The sequence below is a fragment of the Stenella coeruleoalba genome, assembly GCF_951394435.1.
Source record: "Stenella coeruleoalba genome assembly, chromosome: 4".
NCBI classification, from domain to species: domain Eukaryota; kingdom Metazoa; phylum Chordata; class Mammalia; order Artiodactyla; family Delphinidae; genus Stenella; species Stenella coeruleoalba.
Window position 1 is genome coordinate 30,788,561 of NC_137149.1, and position 22,654 is coordinate 30,811,214.

At 37.4% G+C, this 22,654-nt stretch overlaps 1 protein-coding gene across 3 annotated transcripts in view; it reads left to right on the top strand.

Annotated features, from left to right (window-relative positions):
- COL25A1 (collagen type XXV alpha 1 chain) overlaps positions 1 to 21,202 on the top strand; it is a gene marked incomplete at its 3' end in the record, with an annotated part of 460,030 nt that extends 438,828 nt beyond the window's left edge. Inside the window, exons 31-38 of one of the 3 annotated variants that reach the window (XM_079919357.1) lie at positions 1,993 to 2,028; positions 3,635 to 3,688; positions 9,150 to 9,203; positions 10,682 to 10,708; positions 11,673 to 11,726; positions 15,001 to 15,078; positions 16,905 to 16,943; positions 20,584 to 20,783. In XM_079919357.1, coding sequence (XP_079775483.1) covers positions 1,993 to 2,028; positions 3,635 to 3,688; positions 9,150 to 9,203; positions 10,682 to 10,708; positions 11,673 to 11,726; positions 15,001 to 15,078; positions 16,905 to 16,943; positions 20,584 to 20,586 — 345 coding nt within the window. Of the gene's footprint in view, positions 1 to 1,992; positions 2,029 to 3,634; positions 3,689 to 9,149; positions 9,204 to 10,681; positions 10,709 to 11,672; positions 11,745 to 15,000; positions 15,079 to 16,904; positions 16,944 to 20,583; positions 20,784 to 21,169 lie in introns of those variants that run through there. The other 2 variants (XM_079919359.1, XM_079919358.1) reach the window with 2 other exon arrangements.
- Between the last annotated feature and the right edge of the window lie 1,452 nt (positions 21,203 to 22,654).

The following is a 22,654-nucleotide window of genomic DNA, read 5'->3' on the forward strand; positions in this document are numbered from 1 at the left end:
ATTTTTAAATGATTATTAAATATGAGGGGTTTTTCTGTTTGTTTGGTTTTTTTTGGCTGCACCGTGCAGCATGCAGGATCTTAGCTCCCTGACCAGGGATCGAACTTGTGTCCCCTGCAGTGGAAGCACAGAGTCCTAACCACTGGACCGCCAGGGAATTCCTAAATATAAATTTTAGTTTCAAGCTTTTCATATGCTGTTTATTCAGTGAATGCAGATAAAAGTCAGTAAAGAACATTATAGATTACATTATTAAAATATGACATAAAATTGGTAATAGAAAATAGTTTATACACGTCTCCATAAAAAAATTGGTGACTACTTATTTTATTTTTCCCACAAGTACTGTATTCTAAGTACTAAAGTATTCCTCTTGATAGCCGATGCCTTACATAGATCAGGCACTCAGTAGATGCTTAATATGTATTCATTTATTGAATGATGTAAGCCTTATATTAGAGTATAGGTTAAATCACACCAATTAGATCATGCCACAGGTATAAAACCTAAAACCTGTATAATATGTGTGAGTCATTAATTCACATAAATATAATGTTATATAATCAGTGCAAAAATTTTATCATCCCCCTATTTATTTTTAAATTTTAATAATGGTGACTCTGAAGAAAGTATCAAAAAGCAAAAGAAAATTTGAATTTCTATTTTATTTAAACCCTCAATCTGATTTCTTTAAAGTTTGCCCTAATTTCAAATCTAGGACTAGTGGTCATTTTTATGTAACATTTAGCCGAAAGCTCTACATATGCTAGCATTAAGCGAATGATAACACACGTATTTTTTTTAATTTTAATCATTGCTAAATAAATTGAATTTTGCAGTTATAATCTGACTCACAATAGGATTGTACAGAAGGAATTGTAAAATAAAAAATGAAAAGTACCCCCCAAAATGTATGGTATAGCATCATTTGTAGAGTTTGCAGCTGGAATACATTTTTTTTCTTCCATTTTGTATTATTAACTACATCTGAAGCATAAAATGGGGAAATAGTTCTGCAACCTTGCCAAGAGATGTATAGAACTAGTGCATTGTCTTTCTTAAATACTCCTTGATCAAATCAACATTTTTAAAGGACTATAAATAAACATTTGAGTTTTGAGATACAAAAGCCATACCAAAAAAGTAATTGGGCTTATAATTGAAAAAACAAGCATCGAAAATGTCATCTTTTGGTCATACGTTATGCATAGCCTAGAGTTGAAGGGAAAGAAAAGCATGCATTGCCTGAGAACAACATTCCATTTTTAAAGCATTTCCCATTCAGACTTTGATGCTTGATTACTTGAAGTGAGCTGAGGGACGATGTTGTTTGGGACAGTTATTTCTTTTTGGACTCATGAAGTTTTTCTGGCTTTTTCCCGTTCCTAGAAGTCCCTCTAGTGGTGACTAATGTGAACACAGTGAGAACAATCCAGAAAACAATGGGTATCGTCTGTGTAAAATCCAGAGTCACCCTGACATGTTAAAAGTCTGCATTTGTTATTCACAAATGCTATTTTAACAAGTAAAACGAGAGCTGTTTTCTTCTCCTCTGAAATTCTAACTTGATTGATTATTATAATGAGCCCTTTCCTAGAAGATCGGCCATTATTTTTTTTTCAGAACCAAAAGATATATATTGTGAATGGCACAGTCTTTAGAAAATTAATTTCATACGGAAATTAGCAACCCAGACTGTTACTGGTAACTATTTTAAAGCCCACTCTATAAACCTCATTCACTTGATTTCTAAGTAAGAATTTATCAAATGGAAATGTCATAAAAATGCCATCATCTGTGGGGTGTTTATTGTCACATGGTTTTTTTTTTTTTAACTAACAATTTGTAGCAATGTGATATTCATCCCAGAACCCTGTGACTGCGTATTATGTTGTTTGAAGTGTTACATTTGTTCATCAGTACCTCATACTAATCTCTGTTCTTGTCATTCGTGTTACACCCACCAACCCTGCTACCAACCAAATCACACAGGGAGCATCTGGCTTAGACGGAAAGCCAGGATCCCGGGTGAGTCAGCACCTCAACTTGCTCCAACAGGTTTTGTGGCTAGGAGTTTTATGCTTCAGGACAGACTCCCATCAAATGATAAGGGGTACATAGGACTGGAGCAGAAGAAAGTGGACAAAGATAGGGCAGAAAAGGGAAAGGCAGACAAAGCCTGGGTTGCAGCCTTGTTTGTCATACAGCCTAAACTGCAGAACATCTTTCTGAAGCCGGGGTTCAAGTCTGGATAACTTGTGACGTGGGAAGAATGACCAATCTAATTGGCTTCATTGTCGTAGAATCCCAGACAGATTTTTCCATAACCAATGAACACTTCCTGCAATTCCATGGGAGGGGCCCTCTGAAGGAATCAAAATCATGTGAATTTATTTTAACTTGCTTTTCCTTTTACGTTTATGTCCATTATTAGAAATGTAACTTCTTCTTTGGAACTAACTTTCAAATCTCTGTTCATTGAAATGACTTGTCTGTCTTCTGTCATTTTGTCTCTTTTCTATGGTTCTTAACAGCTCCATCTCTTAAATTTCAGCTACAGGTCCTCAATATTTAGAAGTCTTCTGAAGATGAACTTTGAGTTCAGGCAGTAAGAAAAAGATCAAACTGATGTTGATAATTCAGCAACATTAGAATGAGTTTAAAACCCCGAATTATTTCATATCACAAGACTCATAGAATAAACAAGAATAGTAAAACAGAAATAGGAATACTAAAAAAATTGTGCTAGCATAGTTTCTGTCTGCAAATATCATAATAAATTCATTGCAAATCTAAGCATAGTCTTCCTGAAAATGAGCAAATTATACCTGAAGTCCTTGCTACATTTTTAAGAATCAAAAAGAATTCCAAGCTCTTCAATTCTAAAAGCCTGTTTCAGGCAGTCATTATTTTCACTGGACCTCAGTGTTCCTATATTCATCCAAATATTATCTCATCTGCCACAGAAATCCTAATCCTGAACCAGGAGGCCAGAGGGCAATTATGCCATTAAATCATCCAGCTGCCTGGTTTGTGCCTTATAAGCCTAGTGACTTGAGCCACTGCAGCAGAACCTATAAGAATAATTCCTTCCTTCTAAGCCCCCTGCTGCTTCCAACAGAACTGAAGAAAGCTTGAAAAGTTAAACACTGTTCTCATTTATTTAAGTTTTTTTTTTTTTCCTTGTATAACTATTCGAGCTTCTTAAACAGCTGAAGACAAGACTTCAGAGCATTTGTGGCCAAGAGGAGTAGGGGTAACTGTAGGAGCAGAGAATGGATGTGAAGAAGAGGTGATGTGAAGCAAAAACAATTATTTTTTCTTAAGATTTTGGGGGCAAAGTGAAGATTTTCCATTTTGTCAGGGAGGAAATATATAATTAAATATGATATACAGTATTTTGTGTGAGCCTTTCATTGAAATAAGCAGTTATATAATTCATCCCTTTTGCATGAGTTTCTGGAAAACTAGTGGCCTGAAAGAATCAAGCATAAAGCAGTTTGAAAGGAGACGTGTTGTCTTACCGACATTCTAAGGCATCATTCACCCAGGAAAAGTCCAGGATAAATTATAACTGCTTTTCTTACAGCCCTTGGGATATGTCTCATATTATATTATTTTTATCTTTTTTTAGGGTACAGATGGCCCTATGGGACCCCATGGCCCTGCAGGTCCCAAAGGAGAAAGAGTAAGTTGCTCCTGAGGTTATTAAGCTGTGACCTAAGGAAAACACAGAGTGTGGCTTTTCCATTTTAGTTGATCTGAGCTGTTCATTTCCCAGAAGAAATAAAGGGCCATCCAATAGTAAATGGAAATAGATGCCATCTTAAGTTCTATTCAGAGTCGTCATGCTGAGAGAATGACAGAGTATTAGAATATGCCTGCCTTAACAACAACAACAACAAAACCAATGCATACATTTTCATAGCTAAAGTAAATAGCTCAGACCATTCCTCCTTAACCCCTAAGGAAGATGTTTTCATTTGGCCTTAATCCAGAAAGTTGATGTCAGTAGGTCTAAAATTTCCGGGACTATATATTCTGGTCGATAATCTTTTATATAAAGCTACTGTATTCATTCAGAATAAGTTATAACTTTTCTAAAGGGAACTTACAAAACCTAAGTATTCTCTGCACAGTTACACATGCTCCTCTTTTTAAGCAAAAGAATAGCCTTTCTTTAACCATAAGGAAATAATTTTAGTGCATTATAAAACAAAAACCTTCCACTAACCTCTCTATTGCTAAGCCATGTTTCCATATCTTTGGGGGGAAAAAAGACACTCAGAGCGGAAGATAAACATCTGATACAAAAAAATGTACTGCAGCATCAGCAGCTGGTCATCTGTCTGGAACTTCTCTCCCTCTTTCTCTGTTTTTCTTCTGCTTTTTCTTTTCCTCACCCTGAAAAACTTAGAAGGTTTTTTTTGTATCTGAATAGAATTGTGTCATCAATTTCCCCACCATCCAGGATAGGATGTAAAGAAAGTATCGTAATGGTGAAGACTTCAAAATGTTGGAATGATTCATTGTGCAACTTTGTGGTCTTTTAAAACTAGATAGAGTTTCATCAGTCTGGGATAATTTGCTTTAAAATAGAGGGCCATATAGTGATTTCTTTGGCATACATCCCCATCCCATAATTCCATGTCCTATAAAGTGAATCCACTTATTCAGTAAGTAGATGTACAAAACACAATGTACTCCTAGTGTGGAATGAAAACGCTCTCCTCCCATTTATGAAGTCTATTTTGCTAATTGTTCTAATGAATTGCATAATAATCATTGATTCATCATCCTATAACCTTTTATTAATACACTGTATATACTTACTCAGTACTGTGAAGGAAGCAGCTATTTTCCATGATCTCGAAGAGTTTACAATCTAATTGCAGAGGAAAAAAATATCTGCAAGGAATAACTAGATGATGAGGCCTAAGTGAGTACAAATAGTACATGCCGTGCATTCAGCAATGAGGAAGGCTGGCTTTACCCAAGAATTCTTCTAGGAAGAGGTGAGTCCTAAAGGAAATAAGTCATCTGAATTTATTTCTAAGGTCAAACAAGAGACTTACGAAGATCATCTTAATTAAAAAGATTTAAAAGCTAAGAGCCTCATGCTGCTGGTGCCTTCAAGCATTGTATCAAGAAATCCAGTCCATGAACTAAAAATGGAGCAGCAAATCTCAAGTAGTCTAGTGGCAGGAGGCCCTGGAACTCAAGAGGGTTTACCGTTTGGTAAATCAGCTGTTACTTCCGAGAGCTCCACAGTGTCATAAGAGTATCGGGTCTCAGCGCCGGGGTAGAATTCGCCAGGAGAGCAAATGAAATGGCTAAGAATTTGTGAAGGCATAGTTTCAGTCAAATGGTGTGCAGTGTGAAGTGTTACACTTGTATTTACTCAGCATGTTAACTGTCTTAACTGGATCAGATATCAGTACTCTCTCCAAGTGCCCCTCTCCCTAAGTGCTAAACTGGAGTGTGATTCTCCAAGAGAATGGATGGAGGTGCCGTCTGGACTCTCTTGAAAAAGTTTCAAATTTTAAAGAGGCAGGAATCAAGAAAGGCGTTCATTCTAGAATAATTCCTCAGTGTAGGCATGCAAATTAAAGATCCTGAATGAAATGAGACCAGCCTAAAAGAAACCAGGCATTTGACAGACAGCGTTATTCAAGAATTGTCAAATACATGACTGGCAGCATGAGTAGTCAGCTTTTCAGAGCACCTATCGTCCTACCTGCAGCTGATTTCTTCATCTTGGCCTTGTAACCACTAAGGAACTCCATAGAGTGTGTTCAATTTGAGAGGTTCAAAGTTCTTTTGGAATGAATTGATCCCGGAAAAGAAGTTGCACATTCAAGGCCCTGTGGTAATATTTCATTCCTAAAAGTTTTCAAGCTGAAACCATTAAGCTGCTTTTGGCTCCAAGTGACAGAACCCCAACTCAAAATGGCTTAAACAATAAAGAAATTTATAGTTCTGTGTGGCACAATAGTCAAAGGAGGAACTCTAGGCTTTGCTTCTGTGCCCTTTCCAAGAGCTGGCTTTGTCTTCTGACCACAGGCAAGCTGGTTGCAGCGGTTCCAGACCCCACCTCTGGCGAGGCATCAGCAGAGAGCAAACATAGGGACTGTCTTCTCCTGTATCCTCCTTAGCTGTGAGGAAACTGTCCCCAAAGCTTCCCAGCCACTTCCCCTGACACTTCATTGACCAGGATTGGGTCATATGTCCACTTCTGAAGCAGTCACTGGGAGTGAGGTGGAATTGTCATGATTAGCTTAAAGTAAGTATTTGGGGTGAGCAATTCTGCAAGAGGATCTCCACAGCTTTAGTGACAGCTGAATTCAAATCAGCCACAGTATATTCATTTTAAAAACAAAATAAACCTGAAGTCCTCAATCAGAGGAGGAAGAAGGGAGTAGGTACATCAAAATAATCTGTGGAGATGTTTCAAACCACAGCTACTCTAATCCATTGAGTTTTTACGAATTAGACCAACTCCAGGTTACATGAACCTTCCTTCTAAATCCCCACCTCCCATTTACACACACACGCACGCACACACACACACACACACACACACCATTACCAACAGCACCACCACCACTTAAAAAATCATAAATAACACTGACAGATCAAACTGAAAGAACTTTATTTTGAATTTGTGCTCTTCGGGTTTTCAAGCCCTTTTCATTAAAAACAAGACCTCTAACTGTACGATAATAATGAGAGCTTCTTTTTATGGACATATTATTTGGCAACATATAATTTCATATTTTATAATCACACTTAATCTTCAGAAAAATTCTTGCAGAATATGTATTACTCTCTTATTTTACAGCCAATGAAACACAGGCACAGAAAGGTTAAGAAAGTTACCCAAGGCCACACAACCAGTCAGTCCCAGAACTGGAATTCAAATTTAAATCTGTTTCATTTCAAAGCCTGGCCACTTTACTGAATGCAATTCCTGACCTTTCAGTAATAAACATAAAGTAATAATGAGTAAAAGTGCAATAAATTTTTATCATATTTATTCCTCAAAATCTCCCTATACTATACGTGCCTCTAAGTGACAGTGCTAATTAGCACCAACAACCCCTAAGTTTAAGTTAAAGAAGACTGTTGACAGTGACTTGAAATTTGCTCACATGGGAATTTGGAGTGTGGAGAAACACAGAATAATACTTAGGTCTGCATGCACAGTTATCAGCTGAACTTGACATTTTGCCCTTGGAAGAGATTTGCTACCGTTAAACTTCTTCAGGGGTGTGATAAAAGAAGGTAACATTTTCTTTTGGCCCCTCACATAAACATCATCATTCTCCTGATGTTTCCATATTATATACTGACAGTTTAATTTTGGAGATGGCAGCAGAAGAAAACACTACTTGAAATGCAGACATCTCTTTTTTTATTATCACAATTTCATATTCCTGGGGCCACCTCCAATTACACTTATTTTTTATAAGCATTCAAGATGATCGTTTAACGAATCAACCAACAAAGGATTAATCTCCAAAATATATAAACAGCTCATGCAGCTCAATATTAAAAATCAAACAACCCAATCCAAAAGTGGGCAGAAGACCTAAATAGACCTTTCTCCAAAGAAGACATACAGAAGGCCAAGAAGCACATGAAAAGCTGCTCAACATCACTAATTATGAGAGAAATGCAAATCAAAACTCCAATGAGGTATCACCTCACACCAGTTAGAATGGGCATCATCAGAAAATCTACAAACAACAAATGCTGGAGAGGGTGCAGAGAAAAGGGAACCCTCTTGCACTGTTGGTGGGAATGTAAATTGATACAGCCAGCCACTATGGAGAACAGTATGGAGGTTCCTTAAAAAACTAAAAATAAAATTACCATATGATCCAGCAATCCCGCTACTGGGCATATACCCAGAGAAAACCATAGTTCAAAAAGACACGTGCACCCCAATGTTCATTGCAGCATTATTTACAATAGCCAGGTCTCAGAAGCAACCTAGATGCCCATCGACAGATGAATGGATAAAGAAGATGTGGTACATATATACCATGGAATATTACTCAGCCATAAAAAGGAACAAAATTGGGTCATTTGTAGAGACGTGGATGGATCTAGAGACTGTCATACAGAGTGAAGTAAGTCAGAAAGAGAAAAACAAATATCGTATATTAATGCATATATGTGGAACCTAGAAAAATGGTACAGATGAACCAGTTTGCAGGGCAGAAATAGAGACACAGATGTAGAGAACAAATGTATGGACACCAAGGGGGGACAGTGGCGGGGGTGGTGGTGGTGGTGGTGTGATGAATTAGGCGATTGGGATTGACATATATACACTAATATGTATAAAATAGATAACTAATAAGAACATGTTGTATAATAAAATAAGTTAAAAAAAAAGATTATCATTTAAGCTGAGACAAGCTCTGCTACTTAAATAGGTACATGGAGAGAGAGTGATGAGGTAGTAAATTCCTACCTTATCAGGCACTGAGTAGAAAGCATAAATGTTTTTAAACCCTCTTTTCCCGAAAGGAAGCAAAACATACATGATTGTATTGATGTGACTTGATTCATGAATTATGCAAATATTTACTGAATTGCCGGACACTATTATAAGCCGTGGGCATGCAGTAGGGAAAAAAGCCAGGGCCCTGGCACCCTAATGTGCAGATTCTAGTGAGGGGCTCTGCAGAGAATAGACAAGTTGTAACGTGGGTATGTCTCCTGGTGTATGAGCACCGTGAAGCTCATTTAAGGGCAGGGGCAGTCAAGGAAGAAGGGCTTGCTGAAGAGACATTTAGGGGAAAAAGAATTTTCTTATTACATTTTTGAAAAAGTAGTAACTTAAAATAATTAGTAACAAACATTTCACAGTAAGGCCAAAGAAACCCAAGCACCACACCCTAGACATGCAAGTCCTTTTGCACCGCTGGGCAGACAGTCCTTCTTTCAAAGGTGATTCTGTAAGATATGCTAACGTGGATTTCTTTTGCTCTATCACTGGCAGCGGCCCTGAAAGAGCCTGACTCTTTGGAATTTTGATAGAATGATACTTCAAATAGAGGCTTTAGCCACAGGCCATCAGGGAAAGTGTGTGAATATAGGTGTTTGTTTATGATTTGCACTTTCACCTTTCATTATAGGGTGAAAAAGGAGCTATGGGAGAGCCGGGACCCCGAGGACCATATGGTCTTCCCGTGAGTTCTCTTGTCTCGCGATGGTGTTTCCCTTCAGCATGTATAGATGACCTGTCCCTGGCGTGGTTAACCCTCCCCTCGTGGGGAGACTAATCCCATTAGAGGAGCAAAGAACAATCCACTAAGTCTCTTCAACGCCAATGTAACTGTGTACTTCAGAGATAGGTCATATTTGTGTCGTATTCTTACACTCACATACAGACACCCACACACTTCACCAGTTTGAGAGGATCAGAGGTTGTCCATGAGATGGACAGTGCTAACCTGAAACGGGGCTTTTGACTGTCAGATAACCCCTCCTTGGGCCATCTGACCAGACCCATAATTGGCCCTTCCTTGGGAGGTCATTGTACCAGAAGTGGGTGTGGAAGCTTAATTTTAAAAACTCTCTTCAGACTTTATCTGTTCTCATATATCACTTACAAAAACTGCTCTTGCTAATAAAAGGTATTTCTCAGATTGATGTTTCTGATGACTTTGATGTTTCTGACCTTTCTAAATTACCGTGATGACAAGTGATCTTCAGAACAGAGAAGGTTGATAGTGTTCTATCTTCTGAAAATTCTCAATGACACCCACTTCAAACTGAGAGCCTCGGGTTTGCTTCAGAATATTATCTTTGGGATAATTGTAAATGATTTGATGGGGTAGGGTAGAACTACAGTAGAAGCATATACTGTTGTCTCAAGGTTTATAACCCCTATATATTTTCCACGTACCTTGTACTTCCTAGTTTTTATGAATTGAAATAATAAGCTCAAACCATGATTACTTGAGTGCTAAAAGAGATGCTGATTTTGAAATAGATTTCGAAATCTAACTGGTGGAATCAAAGCAACTTCTCAGCAACTTTTGGGTGGATTTGTTGTGTGATTTTCAATGCCCTGAAAATCTGCTCCACGGGGCTCAATGGATCATCCTTGCACAGCCGTATTATATTCCTTCTATCATAGGGGGTCATTAATTTACTAACAGTTTTTAATCTGTGATCTTCACACCCACAGTATTTATAGACAAGGTATACATCTAGCCACATTAAAATTGTATTTAACAATAAACAGTTTTCACATTCTTTACACACTTATGAGCTAACTACTAAGTTGTCAAACTAAAGTAGCATAGATTTGCTTATAATGTTAGTGCTGGTGTGTTTTTAAATCAACTAAACAGTATTTTTGCTTTTGACTTACTCTTAGATTGATAACTTGAATACCAAGCATTAAACTTCAGCAAAATATCAGACTATTTAACCTGATATAGAATAAAAACATTTTCATGACACTTACCTGCAACATTAACAGTCACTTCACTTGATTTACTGAAAGAAATTTGTGTTACTAATCAATAGAGAATCTTTTTCACATTTCTGAATTAGTTGTTTTTATACTAGTGTTGCATGTCCAGGCAGCCTTAAATAGAATACTAACCTATTCGTGAAACTTAGGAACACTAATGTAGCTACTATGATTCTTTGGCAGGGGAAAGATGGAGAGCCTGGTCTTGATGTAAGTAATACCTACAATGAACATCTTCCCATTATAATAGATGCTGATGGTCTCCATCATCAACAACAGCAAATACTTCTAATATTTTTCTGTGCACATAGTTATGTGGACAGCATATATTGCTGTGTGTGTAGACAGCAATATGAAATAAACCACTAGGGTTGGCATGAGGTAGACATAAAAGCAAAAAGCATAATTATCTAGTATGAAATTAATAACTGACAGTTGATAGAGGCACTTCAAAATACTTTCCCAAATCAGACACTCAACATGAGTGGTTAAATTACTTATTTTAAAATATGCATAAAATCGAAGTATCTTTCACATGCCACCCTTAGGGAATGGTATGTTTATTCTCAAAGCTATTATGCAGTATTTTTCTTTTTAGCATAAAGTCTCTATATATCTTATAGCAACATAATTCTATAAAAATAGAGAATGTCGAAAGTCAATCCCTCCTAAAATGATTACTGCTCATCCTGTATATATGTGAATAATAGCAGTAGCAAAAAGTAATAGTAGTTACTCTTTATTGGGCACCATTTGTATGCAGACATCATTCTGGTACTTTATATATATCATCAAATTTAATGCTCACACCAGCAGATGTGTAGTATTAATAGGTATTCACCTCGTTTTATGGTCAAAGGACTAAAATGGTGAAGTAAGTTCGCCCGCAGTCCCACAAATCAGAGAACTTGCCAGGATTCAAACTAGGATCCTGATATTCTCTCCACTATACATTTCTTTGGAGAAAAAGCAAGAAACCTTTTGTTTACAGATATTTGAGATGTTAGGAAACTGTTATTTCTAAGTGCCACTTTACCCATCTAAGTTTTGAGACTTGAGGGCATGCCATGTTTCTTTATTTGCGTTCAGAAACATGAATTCTTAAGGTTTTTTTCAATATGGTGTTGCCACAGTTATACCAATAGATCTTTTTGGTTTGCTTTTTATCCTATAGGGTTTCCCTGGTCCACGAGGCGAGAAGGGTGATCTAGGAGAAAAGGGGGAAAAGGTGACCTCTCCAGCCTAGCATGTGCCTGTTTGATTTTTCTGCTTCTGTCTGCTTTGCTGTTCAACCTGTGTAATTCTTTCATACATCTAATCTTTCTCCATCCTGTGCTCCAAAAACGCTCTGATGTCTGATCTGAGGAACCACATCTTCACAGAGGAATAAAGGCTACACTGCAAGAAATAAGGGCACTGAAGAAAAGAATTATAATCCCCAGATATCTGGGCTACAATCTTTGGACTACCTGACACCAATTAATTGAAAGATGAAGTTTTCAGGGGTTTTTGAAAATGGGGATGGGGGAGGCATTTATGACATTAAGTAAAATTAAATAGCACAAATCTGCAACAGTCTTCTGGCAGAGCTCAGCTAACCCTCTAAGTTCAGCATCTCATTCATCTTCACAACATTCCCAGTAGAGACAGAAGATATGTCCTGTATCTTGATTTTTTTTTTTTTTTTTTTTTTGATTGGAAAGTGGAAGGCAAGCAGTATGCCCGATAAACCCAGTGAATCCATTACGCAGGGACCAGGACTTGTTGCCTTCGGACGCTGTAGATACTCTTTTTTCTTTATTCTTTTTTTTTTTTTTTTTTTTGCGGTACGCGGGCCTCTCACTGTTGTGGCCTCTCCCATTGTGGAGCACAGGCTCCGGACGCACAGGCTCAGCGGCCATGGCTCACGGGCCCAGCCGCTCCGCGGCATATGGGATCTTCCCGGACCGGGGCACGAACCCGCGTGCCCTGCATCGGCAGGCGGACTCAACCACTGCGCCGCCAGGGAAGCCCGTGAATACTTTTTGTATATCATTCTTTGACATGGGAGACAAAAATTAGCAAGAGCCTTTATGTGTTCATACCCACAAAGACAGATAGTTACAAAACTATGCTGATTAATAATAACACTGAGACATTATCCTCTGTAAAAGTGTCTGTTTTCCATAAAGCCTGAGGTTCACTAGAATATTACTGAAAAACGATTCCCAGAGCCTGTTAAAGTCAACATTCATATGACAACACTTTCCGTTGAGTGATTATTCTGAGTTGATTAACCAATCAAAAAATGAATTGAGTCCAAAATTAATAATACCCAACACATCTGGTGTCAGTCACACCTATGTGAAGAAGAGTCCACTCCCTCCCAATGAAGTTTAAATCAATTTTACTTCACGGCAATGATGTTACTTGCTGAGGAAGAATGTCGATTCATCTTGCACGAGTGAGCAATTTACTCCCGAAAGCTCCTCCCATCTTACTTCTTATCACACCTGCTCTCATTTCATTTCACCCTGGCATCTCGGGTCTTTGTTTTTGATCATGATCAACTAAACCACACAGAAGTTCTCTCTTTCCCCGATATTAGAGAAACCCAAATGGCTTTGATTCTGAGCCTTCTGATGCAATGTTTTTGGCACACAGGAGATAAATGTGGAGCTTTCACTCACACAGAAAGGATGCATTAATTTGAGTGCATATCTCATCTATATCTGTTATGTATATGTCTTTGAATATTCATGTTGTTTCGCTTCTGAAATTATTCAGACTTATTGTATCTGCCATCCTGATTGCAGAATGAATACACTAATTTAAATATGTATTGCATAGTATTTTGTATTCTGTACTGCACCAGCTTCTTGTCTATAAATATGCAGAGATATTTGTTAATGTGAAACAGCTGAGGTGCATTCCTTACTTCTCCTCCTTTTGCCTCCTTTCCTTAATTCCTCCATCCCTATGAGCCACGCAGCTTTCCACAACCTTTACCTTGATTCCTAAATACTAATTTCCATGGCTACATTCCCACCATGTAATTATCCTGCCTACCTCATTTTTAGTATTAGCTCAACTGAATCCAAACTGCTTTTCCTCTCTTGAACAGAATTTTTTTGTTTTGTTTTTTTGGCTTTTGTTACCTTGTGAGCAAGCTGGAAACCCATTTACCATTGTGAACACCTGGCATGAGACCAATAACAGTGAATTAAAGAACATCTTTGAGTTTATAAACAAGTCTGTTTCTCCAAGTGGCATTGCTGAGAAATCTTAGCACTTTTAAAATTTGTTTATCTGACTTACTAAGGAAAGTATTTGCTTTTAGTTTCCTTAAAAAGAATGTTAAAAGAAAGAGTATATTTTTAACACACTGAATATGTTTAAATGAGAACTAACTACAAAAAATAATGTCAGAAAGTTGGATTCATTTCAAAAAGATAGAAGCTGCCAAGATTTTTTCCTTTTCCTCTGGCTCAATGTAGCTTTCATCTGTTATAGGATTAGAAAAAAAGCAAGTTGGCAGGTACTGAAAATTGGGTGAAGTCTCCATTATTCCTCTGGACTTCACTGCCACTGGCTGGATTCAATACACTTGGTATCTGTCATCTTCACCAAAGTGGTGGCGGGAACACCTCATTCGCAAGGACCACGGCACTGGGGTCTAAGTCAGCACTGATCCTCCTTTCTGATGTGTCAGCCTTCAGGTTCTTTCATCTTGTTGAATCTTTTTAATAAAATCCCGTACATCACTGCCCAGAATCCATTGCCACTCTGGAAGTCTGTTATTTTTCATAATATCATGCCTTACCTAAACCAGAAAACAGTGGTAAATGCCCTTCCAGACTTTCATTGGCTAAACCATCTTTTGAATCACCGTTACTTCCCCCCGCCCCCCCCCCAAATAAAACCTGTCTTATTTAAACCCTTGTATCCACAGGGGGAAAAGGGAAAGAAAGGCAAAAAGGGGCCTAAAGGGGAGAAAGGAGAACAGGGTGCTCCTGGATTAGATGCACCCTGCCCGTTGGTATGTCTGACTCATGCAACCGTCTCCAGATGTCACATGCGGAGGCGAAGCTGGGAGAGGAGCAAACTGGAGGGACCGCACCAGCGGGGGTTCTGATTGGCATCTTTTAATGTAGACTTTAAGGTCCCAGAAACATCGATAGCAGGCTGTCAGTGTGTTCCACCCCTTGTCTCTGGCCACCAGCTATGCCTGGTTTCTCAACACTCAAGTATTGATGTGCATCCGGGGCATGAATGTGGGATCGGAGGAGGAACACGTGCTCCTCAGTCCTGCTCCGGAGAGCAGGTCCCCATTCCCAGAGAAGCGCTAGTTGTAGGACCACATCGAGCTCTGTTTTGTTTTGTCCAGCATCACTGGATGTTACCTTTCCCTTCAGAGTTGCTCCTCTCCCAGCCTTTTGTTATTGTGGTTATTTCATTAGCAGAAATTGTGCTTAAGTGATTTCTTCTGTTTAGTAACATTATGAGTTAATCTTTACAAACAGGGATTCCGTGGCGTTAAGGGGGAAAAAGGGGAGCCAGGCCAGCCTGGCCTGGATGGGCTGGATGCCCCTTGCCAATTGGTACAGTATTTCTCTTTCCTACCACCCTGCATGCAATTCCTTTGTTTATTACATATTCATCTCTCTCAGTGTAAAGTGGTACTTCTGGAGCAAGCTTTACATGATAAACACACTACATGCATGTGCATGAGTAGCTCCTTCAGTGAGTGCAGAGTGAAAAGAGCATGCACGCATTTCAATCAGTGACTGCAAATTAATCTCCTGACGTTGTTCTCACAACTGACACAGCTGCCACATCTGTGTTCTGGGGAATGTCAATTTATCTAATAACCATTTCAAGATGACATTAAAAGTGCATAAAAATCTTCTATGTAAAGGCACAACTAGGCTATAACTTTGGGTTTTACCCCTAAAGTTATTTTTTTTTTTTTCCTTAAAAGAAATAAAGGCATTTCTGCCTTTCACTAAATTTCTGTCAGGCTGTAAATAAGACCAAATCTACATAGTTGAGCTTCTGTGGTCAAGACTTAACCAATTCAAAGGAATGCTGTTAAGAGACCGTAGGGGAGAAAACCAAACTTCTCTGAGCTTCTAAAGATAATAGTCTGCAGCCCAAACCCTCTTCTTTGTCACATAACCTTTTCAGTTTAATGGTCCCTCCTTTTGAAACTCACTTTCCTAAAGTAGACAGATCTCCCCTACCTCCATTGGCATGTCAAAACCCTTATACTAAAATCTAAAATTCTACCGGGTGACCCTTCTCCTTGTACCAATCTGGCATTACCGATTTTTTTTCCCAAATATCTTATAAAGTTATTTCAAGGTGTTTTTTTTTTACATTTAAAAAGAAAGTGTATGCAAATTTTCTGAGGTGTAAAGGAAAACTTTTTATGACTGTGTTGATGGTTATACTTGGTCTGCATGTTCTTATATTATTCTTAAATACTAAGCATGATTCTTTAAAGATAAATTTGTTTCTCAAGTCTTTTAAGAGATTGTATTGTAGAAGAAAATTTTATTCAGTCAATAATTGCAACTAGAAAATGTCAATATGATATGCCCAGTCTTTTATTTTGTTTGCTTGGTATTGACAATAAATAATATTTTACAATCATTTTGTTGGGGGAAAACACAAGCATGCTTCATAATATATCAACTCTTCCTGCCTTATTTATATCATTTGTATCTGAAGAGTGCTTACCCTTTAAGTGAAAATAAATTTTGTGACATTTAAGAATCCCTTGTTTATTCAAAATTTGTTAATTGGCTTCTGAAGAATTTTAATTTAAAAATTGAGAAAGGCTGTGGATAACATTTTACTATAAAGATATAGACTGGCTGCCTCTCTTTTAATTCAATCAATTTAATGTTTTACTTTATCTGCTTTCAATATAGAAAAGTTGAAAGGTGCTCCACGGGAAGAGCTATAAACTTCAGATAGAAATGGTTCATCACTGATTACTCACCATTATCATGCATTCAGCCATAGAACATAGTGACCAGGAAGAGAAGTTATTTCCATTTATTGAATAAAGACAATTATAGAATGCGTTTTAATGAAATTAAGAGAAATAGTACAGAGTTATTATCTAAAGATATAACTAAGTAGACCACTAGGTTTTACAAATTATTACCCAAAGTTAAGTATAAATCTTTCTATATTTTATTTATTTGAAAAACATGTACTCACTTTGGAAAACACTCGAATTTTCTTCCTTTTAACTAATGTTGGGTAATATCTTGGGAGTTGATTATTAGTAAAAGATGCCTATGACTAATGCCACCTAACAGGTAGATATTCATTTTTAAGCCTCTGGGCATATTAATTATGAAGTATGATCACTTTCGTGGAACCTGAGGAATTCTTATTCTTCTTTTTAAAATAGGGGCCAGATGGATTACCCATGCCCGGCTGTTGGCAAAAGGTAGGCTTTACAGAATTATTTCTAAAAGAAGCACTGTCCCTTTCTCTGTACCTGGCCTAGGCTTTTCCATTTAGAAGAGATTTTTTGAATTTGACATTGCTGAAAGGTGTTTGGGTATTAAGAAGCAAAAGATCTCATCTCTAGAATATCTTCTAATGGTGTTTGCTGCTGATCTCTTCCTAAACTGATGAGTAAAAATAATTCCTGGCAAACACTGTAATTTGGAACCTTCCCTATTTAATCTTTTCTTCAGAATGGAAAGGGGCAGTGCATCTTGACAATGGTTTGCTTGTCTCAAACTCCTTTTCCTCCTACTGTTTAAAATGATTCTTAATTGTGATTTTTTCTGTTTATACTCAGTTACTTAGGCAAATATGCAAATACATGGTAGAACCCTGTCAATATTAGTCACAAAGCTGAGAAAGCAGAAAATGTAAGCATAATTTTCTTTTCTTCGATGATGTCTTGATTTATTTAGGAGAATCTGATTATATTTACGTTGGTGTCCTTGATGATATCAGTTTGCTCTAGCCTCTACGTGTGGCCACCCATAGTCACTGTGTATGTATTCAGCAGAGAAGGGAGATTATTCTTCATAGAGAACCTTCTTGTACAAAAGCTGTGTGATAAGCCCTTTCATATAGGCGACATCACTTTATTTAATCCTCATAATAACCCTATAGTGTATTATTATCGTGAATGATGCCAGTGAGGAAAGTAAAATTCAGAGAAGTTAAGTAACTTCCAAGGACACAGAGATAGTATGCAACAGAACTAGTATACAATGGAAAGCAATGGCAGAACTTTAAGGAGGGAAGAGATCTGTATGTGCTGTGCCTTTCAGAGAATACCCAACCTTTACACAGTAACGGTGCACGCCTAATTATAAAGGACTGTGCATACGCTACCTAAGGTTAAAGGAATTCTACTGATGTGAAAATGAGCCAGAGGGACGTATACATACTCTTTCATCATTTTGAAATTTTTTTCTCTAACACCTGTGGCTTCTTTGGTCCTTTTTGGTAGGCTTTGCTTTGTTGGCAAACCTACAGCAAAACTATGTAGGATTGCAGAAAGATGAGGAGAGACTTATTTTCCTCTCATCTTATCAACTCCGTTTGTGAGGAGATCCTGTGAAACTCACTCTCTTGCTTAACTACTTTTACCCCACTTGGTGAGGGAAAGAAAATCCTTCTCTCCCAGTAGCGTCATTTATTTAGTAGCTTCCCATACTCCACTTTCAGCCTGTCAGATCATTAGCTCCATCACAGCTGAGGTCAAGTGGTTCTTGGGAAGATGAGGCTATCATCATGTTCTTCACCTGAGAAAACTATCCTTTTTCCGTCATAACCCCTGTTCTCAGAATTTTTAATACCTTCTTGAGCTGGAATCACCATTTGCTCTTTAACCTTTGCCCTGTAATCTAATACTATAATGATTTTTTAATGCAGTCATTGGCACACTTTACATGGAGAGAGATGTGAAAGGCTTGCTTTATCCACCCTCTGACACTACTCAGCACTTGGGTTCACATCATTTTTGGCCGCTTCTAAATCACTTCCTTTTTTGTGAAGGCATAAAAATAAGGGCAGCAAGCAAAGGATTCATCATCCTTTTGGTTCATAAAATGGCCAAACCTAGTAATACGAGTAGCTCAGAAAATCAGAAATTTCCCTTTTAAGTACTTATTTTTCCGCAGAATATACACTATGCTCTACATAAGATTAAGGCTGTCTTAAATCCAGCCTCTTTTTATATAAAGACTAATGCACAACGTTGTAAATCAACTATACTTCAATAAAATTTTTTTAAATGGTAAAAAAAAGAATCATAACTCAATGATAAAGCTTCAGTATCGCTTACCACACTCCCCAACACAATCAAATGCAAACAGTAGTGATTATCCTCCCCCAACACCCCCTCCCCCCAAAAAAGAAGAAAGGAACAATTAGAAAAATGAAATGTTCTATTGAATATAATCTCTTATGTGGTCAACTTAGCTATCTCAAATACATTGTTGGTCAAATCAAATTAATTTTTAAATGATATTTTTAAAAGAAAGCCAGTAGATTACTCAGTCCTGTTTTAGTGGACGACTTTTTTAAACATTACGTTTAGTAGTCTCTAGAGCACAGTGGTAAAAGTTTGACTGAAAATTCAGATTGTAGCCACAGTAGAAATCACTGTGAACAAGTCCTGTTAGTCATACTACTCTCAATAATAGTTTTTTCATGTAAAACTATTTGATCTTTGTTTAAATTACTTTTCTTTCTAGATATAGTTCAGTTTTCTAAATTTCGAAGAATAATGATATACTAATTCACATTGTAATTTGTACAGTGAGTAAATGGCAGAATTTATGGTTAAGAAAATACTTACAAGCTATTAAAGTTATCATCTGTCCTTATCCAGAGATTAAAAACTATTTAATAGGAAAAATACATATGACCTTCATATTTTTTAATGTTTCATGAAATTTCATTTTTCCAGATAGGGCTGACAGGTTTGCAACAGAATCTTCCTAAAGTAAGGTGACAGGTTTTTTAAATTAAGTTTTAAAGTCTGGGGAAAAAAAAGAATCTTTAAAATTCTGGAGATTATTTACAAAACATTGGTTTGTCAAAAAAAATGCATCTGTTTGAAATTTGAGATAAGTGGGAGTTTGGAGAAAGGAATATTTCCTGTAGACACACTCTCTGGCCTTGGCATGACGTGTGTAACATTGAGTGAACTTCATTTCTAAAGATCAGAAAGTACCCAGCCTCTTAAGCACACTTAATATAGCATCTATTTCTACTGGAGAGAGAAAAGCAAATATTTTTAATTATTGAACTGAAATATGACTCTGAGGACGAGTCACCATTGTGGTGGGGAGATGAAGAGATCTTTGTCATTCTCCTTCTCTGGACATTCTACTTTTCTCACTGATTTTTCTTTGAGTCAAAGTAAAGATTGTCACCAACATCTGCTCTATAAGTTATACCTCAAAGACCATTGTGCCTCTGTTCTCTCAGACTTAACTTCAGTTCTAGGAAAACCTTAGTAATTATGGCTGCTGAAAGCAAGGAACCAGACATTTCCAGATCCTTAGATCACAATAGAACCTGTAACACAGCTTGAAGACCTGACAGCAGAGAGGTCTGCCCTGCACGCCCTTCACAGCAGGGCAGGACCAGATAAAGGAAAGGGGAAACCAGAACCCGAAGAGAGTAGAGTGTTATGGTTGGGCATTGATGAAGTGAACAATGCCACTGAGGTCAGAACCCTCAACAGTTTCCACAGTTGTGTTTTAATGCTTGGAGAAGATTACATAAGCCATATATAGGACATGTTTTTAATTAGGGCACATCTGTGATAAAATCTTAATTTTCTGCTTTCCCAGAATAGTTACTGAGACAAACACTTCCCACGGACTTCTCAGTGGCAAAACAAAATGTGGGTTGAACCTAGGATAAAAATTTTGATGACTTTTAGAAAAGTAATGTATAGGACATATCAATTGGCTCATTGATTAAAAAAAAAACAACAACCCTCTATTCAGGGTTCTACCAGTTTTCTTAAAATAAATGTTAATTTGGAATTTTTATCCTAAACTACTAATGCTATACATTTGTCTTTTTTGTTGTTTGTTTTTCTGCAGTGATGAATCTAACCTTCCGAGCATGAAGTTGTGTATATAATGGTCCACTTTTTATATTTATAGTTGAAAATTGGATTGCAGATTTTACAAGTCTGAGATATGTTTACATATAGCTGCTTCTTCCCGTTTGCAGTAGTACACATATCCATTTTTTCTTCCCTTACATCTGAAATTGGGCAATATGTGAAACCAGTGAGAAGCCTGCAAAAAATATAGATCAGTATCTCTTTATCTTATGTGAAGATATGTATTTATATGGACATAGCGATAGAGATTGATTGTTCTTGCTATTTTCTTACTCTGGGCTTGTTAATTGCATGGACAAAAAGTGCCATGAGATAGTTTACATGAAATTGTGACCAAATATGAACTCGAAGCTATGAAAATGTACTATACTGACTGATTTTAGAGTTTATCGTCACATCCCTACTCACCTTTGCTATTCGTGGCCACACCACCCGTTGAAACTGACTAAAAAAGCATGATGGTGTGCCAAGCCTGCTTGCTGTGCGAACTCAGATGCTAGCATGCTGCATTATGAGTCCTTTGATCACATCTGAACTTTTATTTCTTTTGTCATCTCAAGGGGGTTACACCATGGCTCATTGCCAAAAAGTGATAAGGTGGCGGAGAGCATACACACACAAATGGTCTTGTATTTTGAAAGGAGTTGCGGTCCCAACTGCAGATCTTCAGCTTCCACTATTGTGGGCTCACGTGGCCTCTTTGGTTGAAATGTCCAGGGGCTGAGCTGGTTGCTGACACTAGTTTTCCTTGGGCTGCCCTTGGCAGTGAAGACGAAGAGAAAGGATTGGTTCAGCCTCCTGCGCTGTGTCTCTCATGTGACCAAGTAAGAAAGAGGTTTACAAAGGCAGGCACCCAGAATAGAGGACTTTTAAAAAAAAATAAACTGAATTCCAGCAAGTGTTAACATGGGTGCTTATGGAAAATGACAGAAGCATACTGCACTTCTTTTGGGCAGGAGATTCTTGGAATGGCAGCCCCTGTTCCTGAGGGCAAAAGGTGTGTACATCTCACCAAAACTTGGGTTGCTGAAGATACAACATGTCCCAAGAAGTGGTTGGCCGAAATAACCTTTCCTGAGGATGTAGGAGAGCTCATCCTACGATCTCTACTGAAGCTGATGAGAGCTTCCCTTCCTTCCAAGATCCAACCCATGTTAAACATTTTCTACAAACTTCTAGAAACAGAAAGATATTTTCCATTCTTTTAAATATTTTTTCTTTTCTCTTTTAGTCCCAGGAATATTCAGGAAAGATTTGTTTTCCAGCTTTTGTCACATTTATTTTGAACAATTTTTTAAAGGAAAGTCTTCAAATCCTAATAAGATGGTACCAACAGTCAAGTTGACCATTTGCTAACTTCTCTCCTGTTCTGAATAACTGCAGAGAATATAACAGAAGCTCCACTTTCAGTTCAGTCATTGTAAAGCATCAAAGTTAAACAATTTTTCAGTACTTTTTGACTTTTTTTTGTATGATGAATATAACATATATAGTGATTATCAGTTAAGATAAAGTCAAGATTTGGTCACATTTGATCGTATTAACTCATTTCTATTTCTTGTAGTTCTATTTAGTTCTAAGTTGTGTCTATATTTAGATTTCTTTATCTTTTTTACATTTCTCAATGTTTGTCTTATGCACAGACCAAATCTGAGATCTCAGAAAGCTGTGAAATATAGTTGCCATAAAGAGTATTTTTCAACTACTTGCTCAAAAGTTACCTAACTGTATTAGACTGAGCATTTCTTTGCACAGTAAAGAGTTGATAGCATGTTTTGAAATGACTTGTTCTAAGTGGAAGGGTTACATTAGGAGAAACGTCATCAATGAGGAGTAGTCACTCTTTCAGCCCATTGGACAATATAATTTCTCATTTCATGCCATTTTGTGGGAAAATTTCTGGTCTCATATACAGGTTTTCACCAGCAGAGGGGAAATTATCTCATCATTGGCTTATGGTGACAACAGTTAACGTACGATTATAAGACAAGGATCCCAAGATCCTTATGATCTCTTTCATAATATATAACCAAATGCTCAGTTAT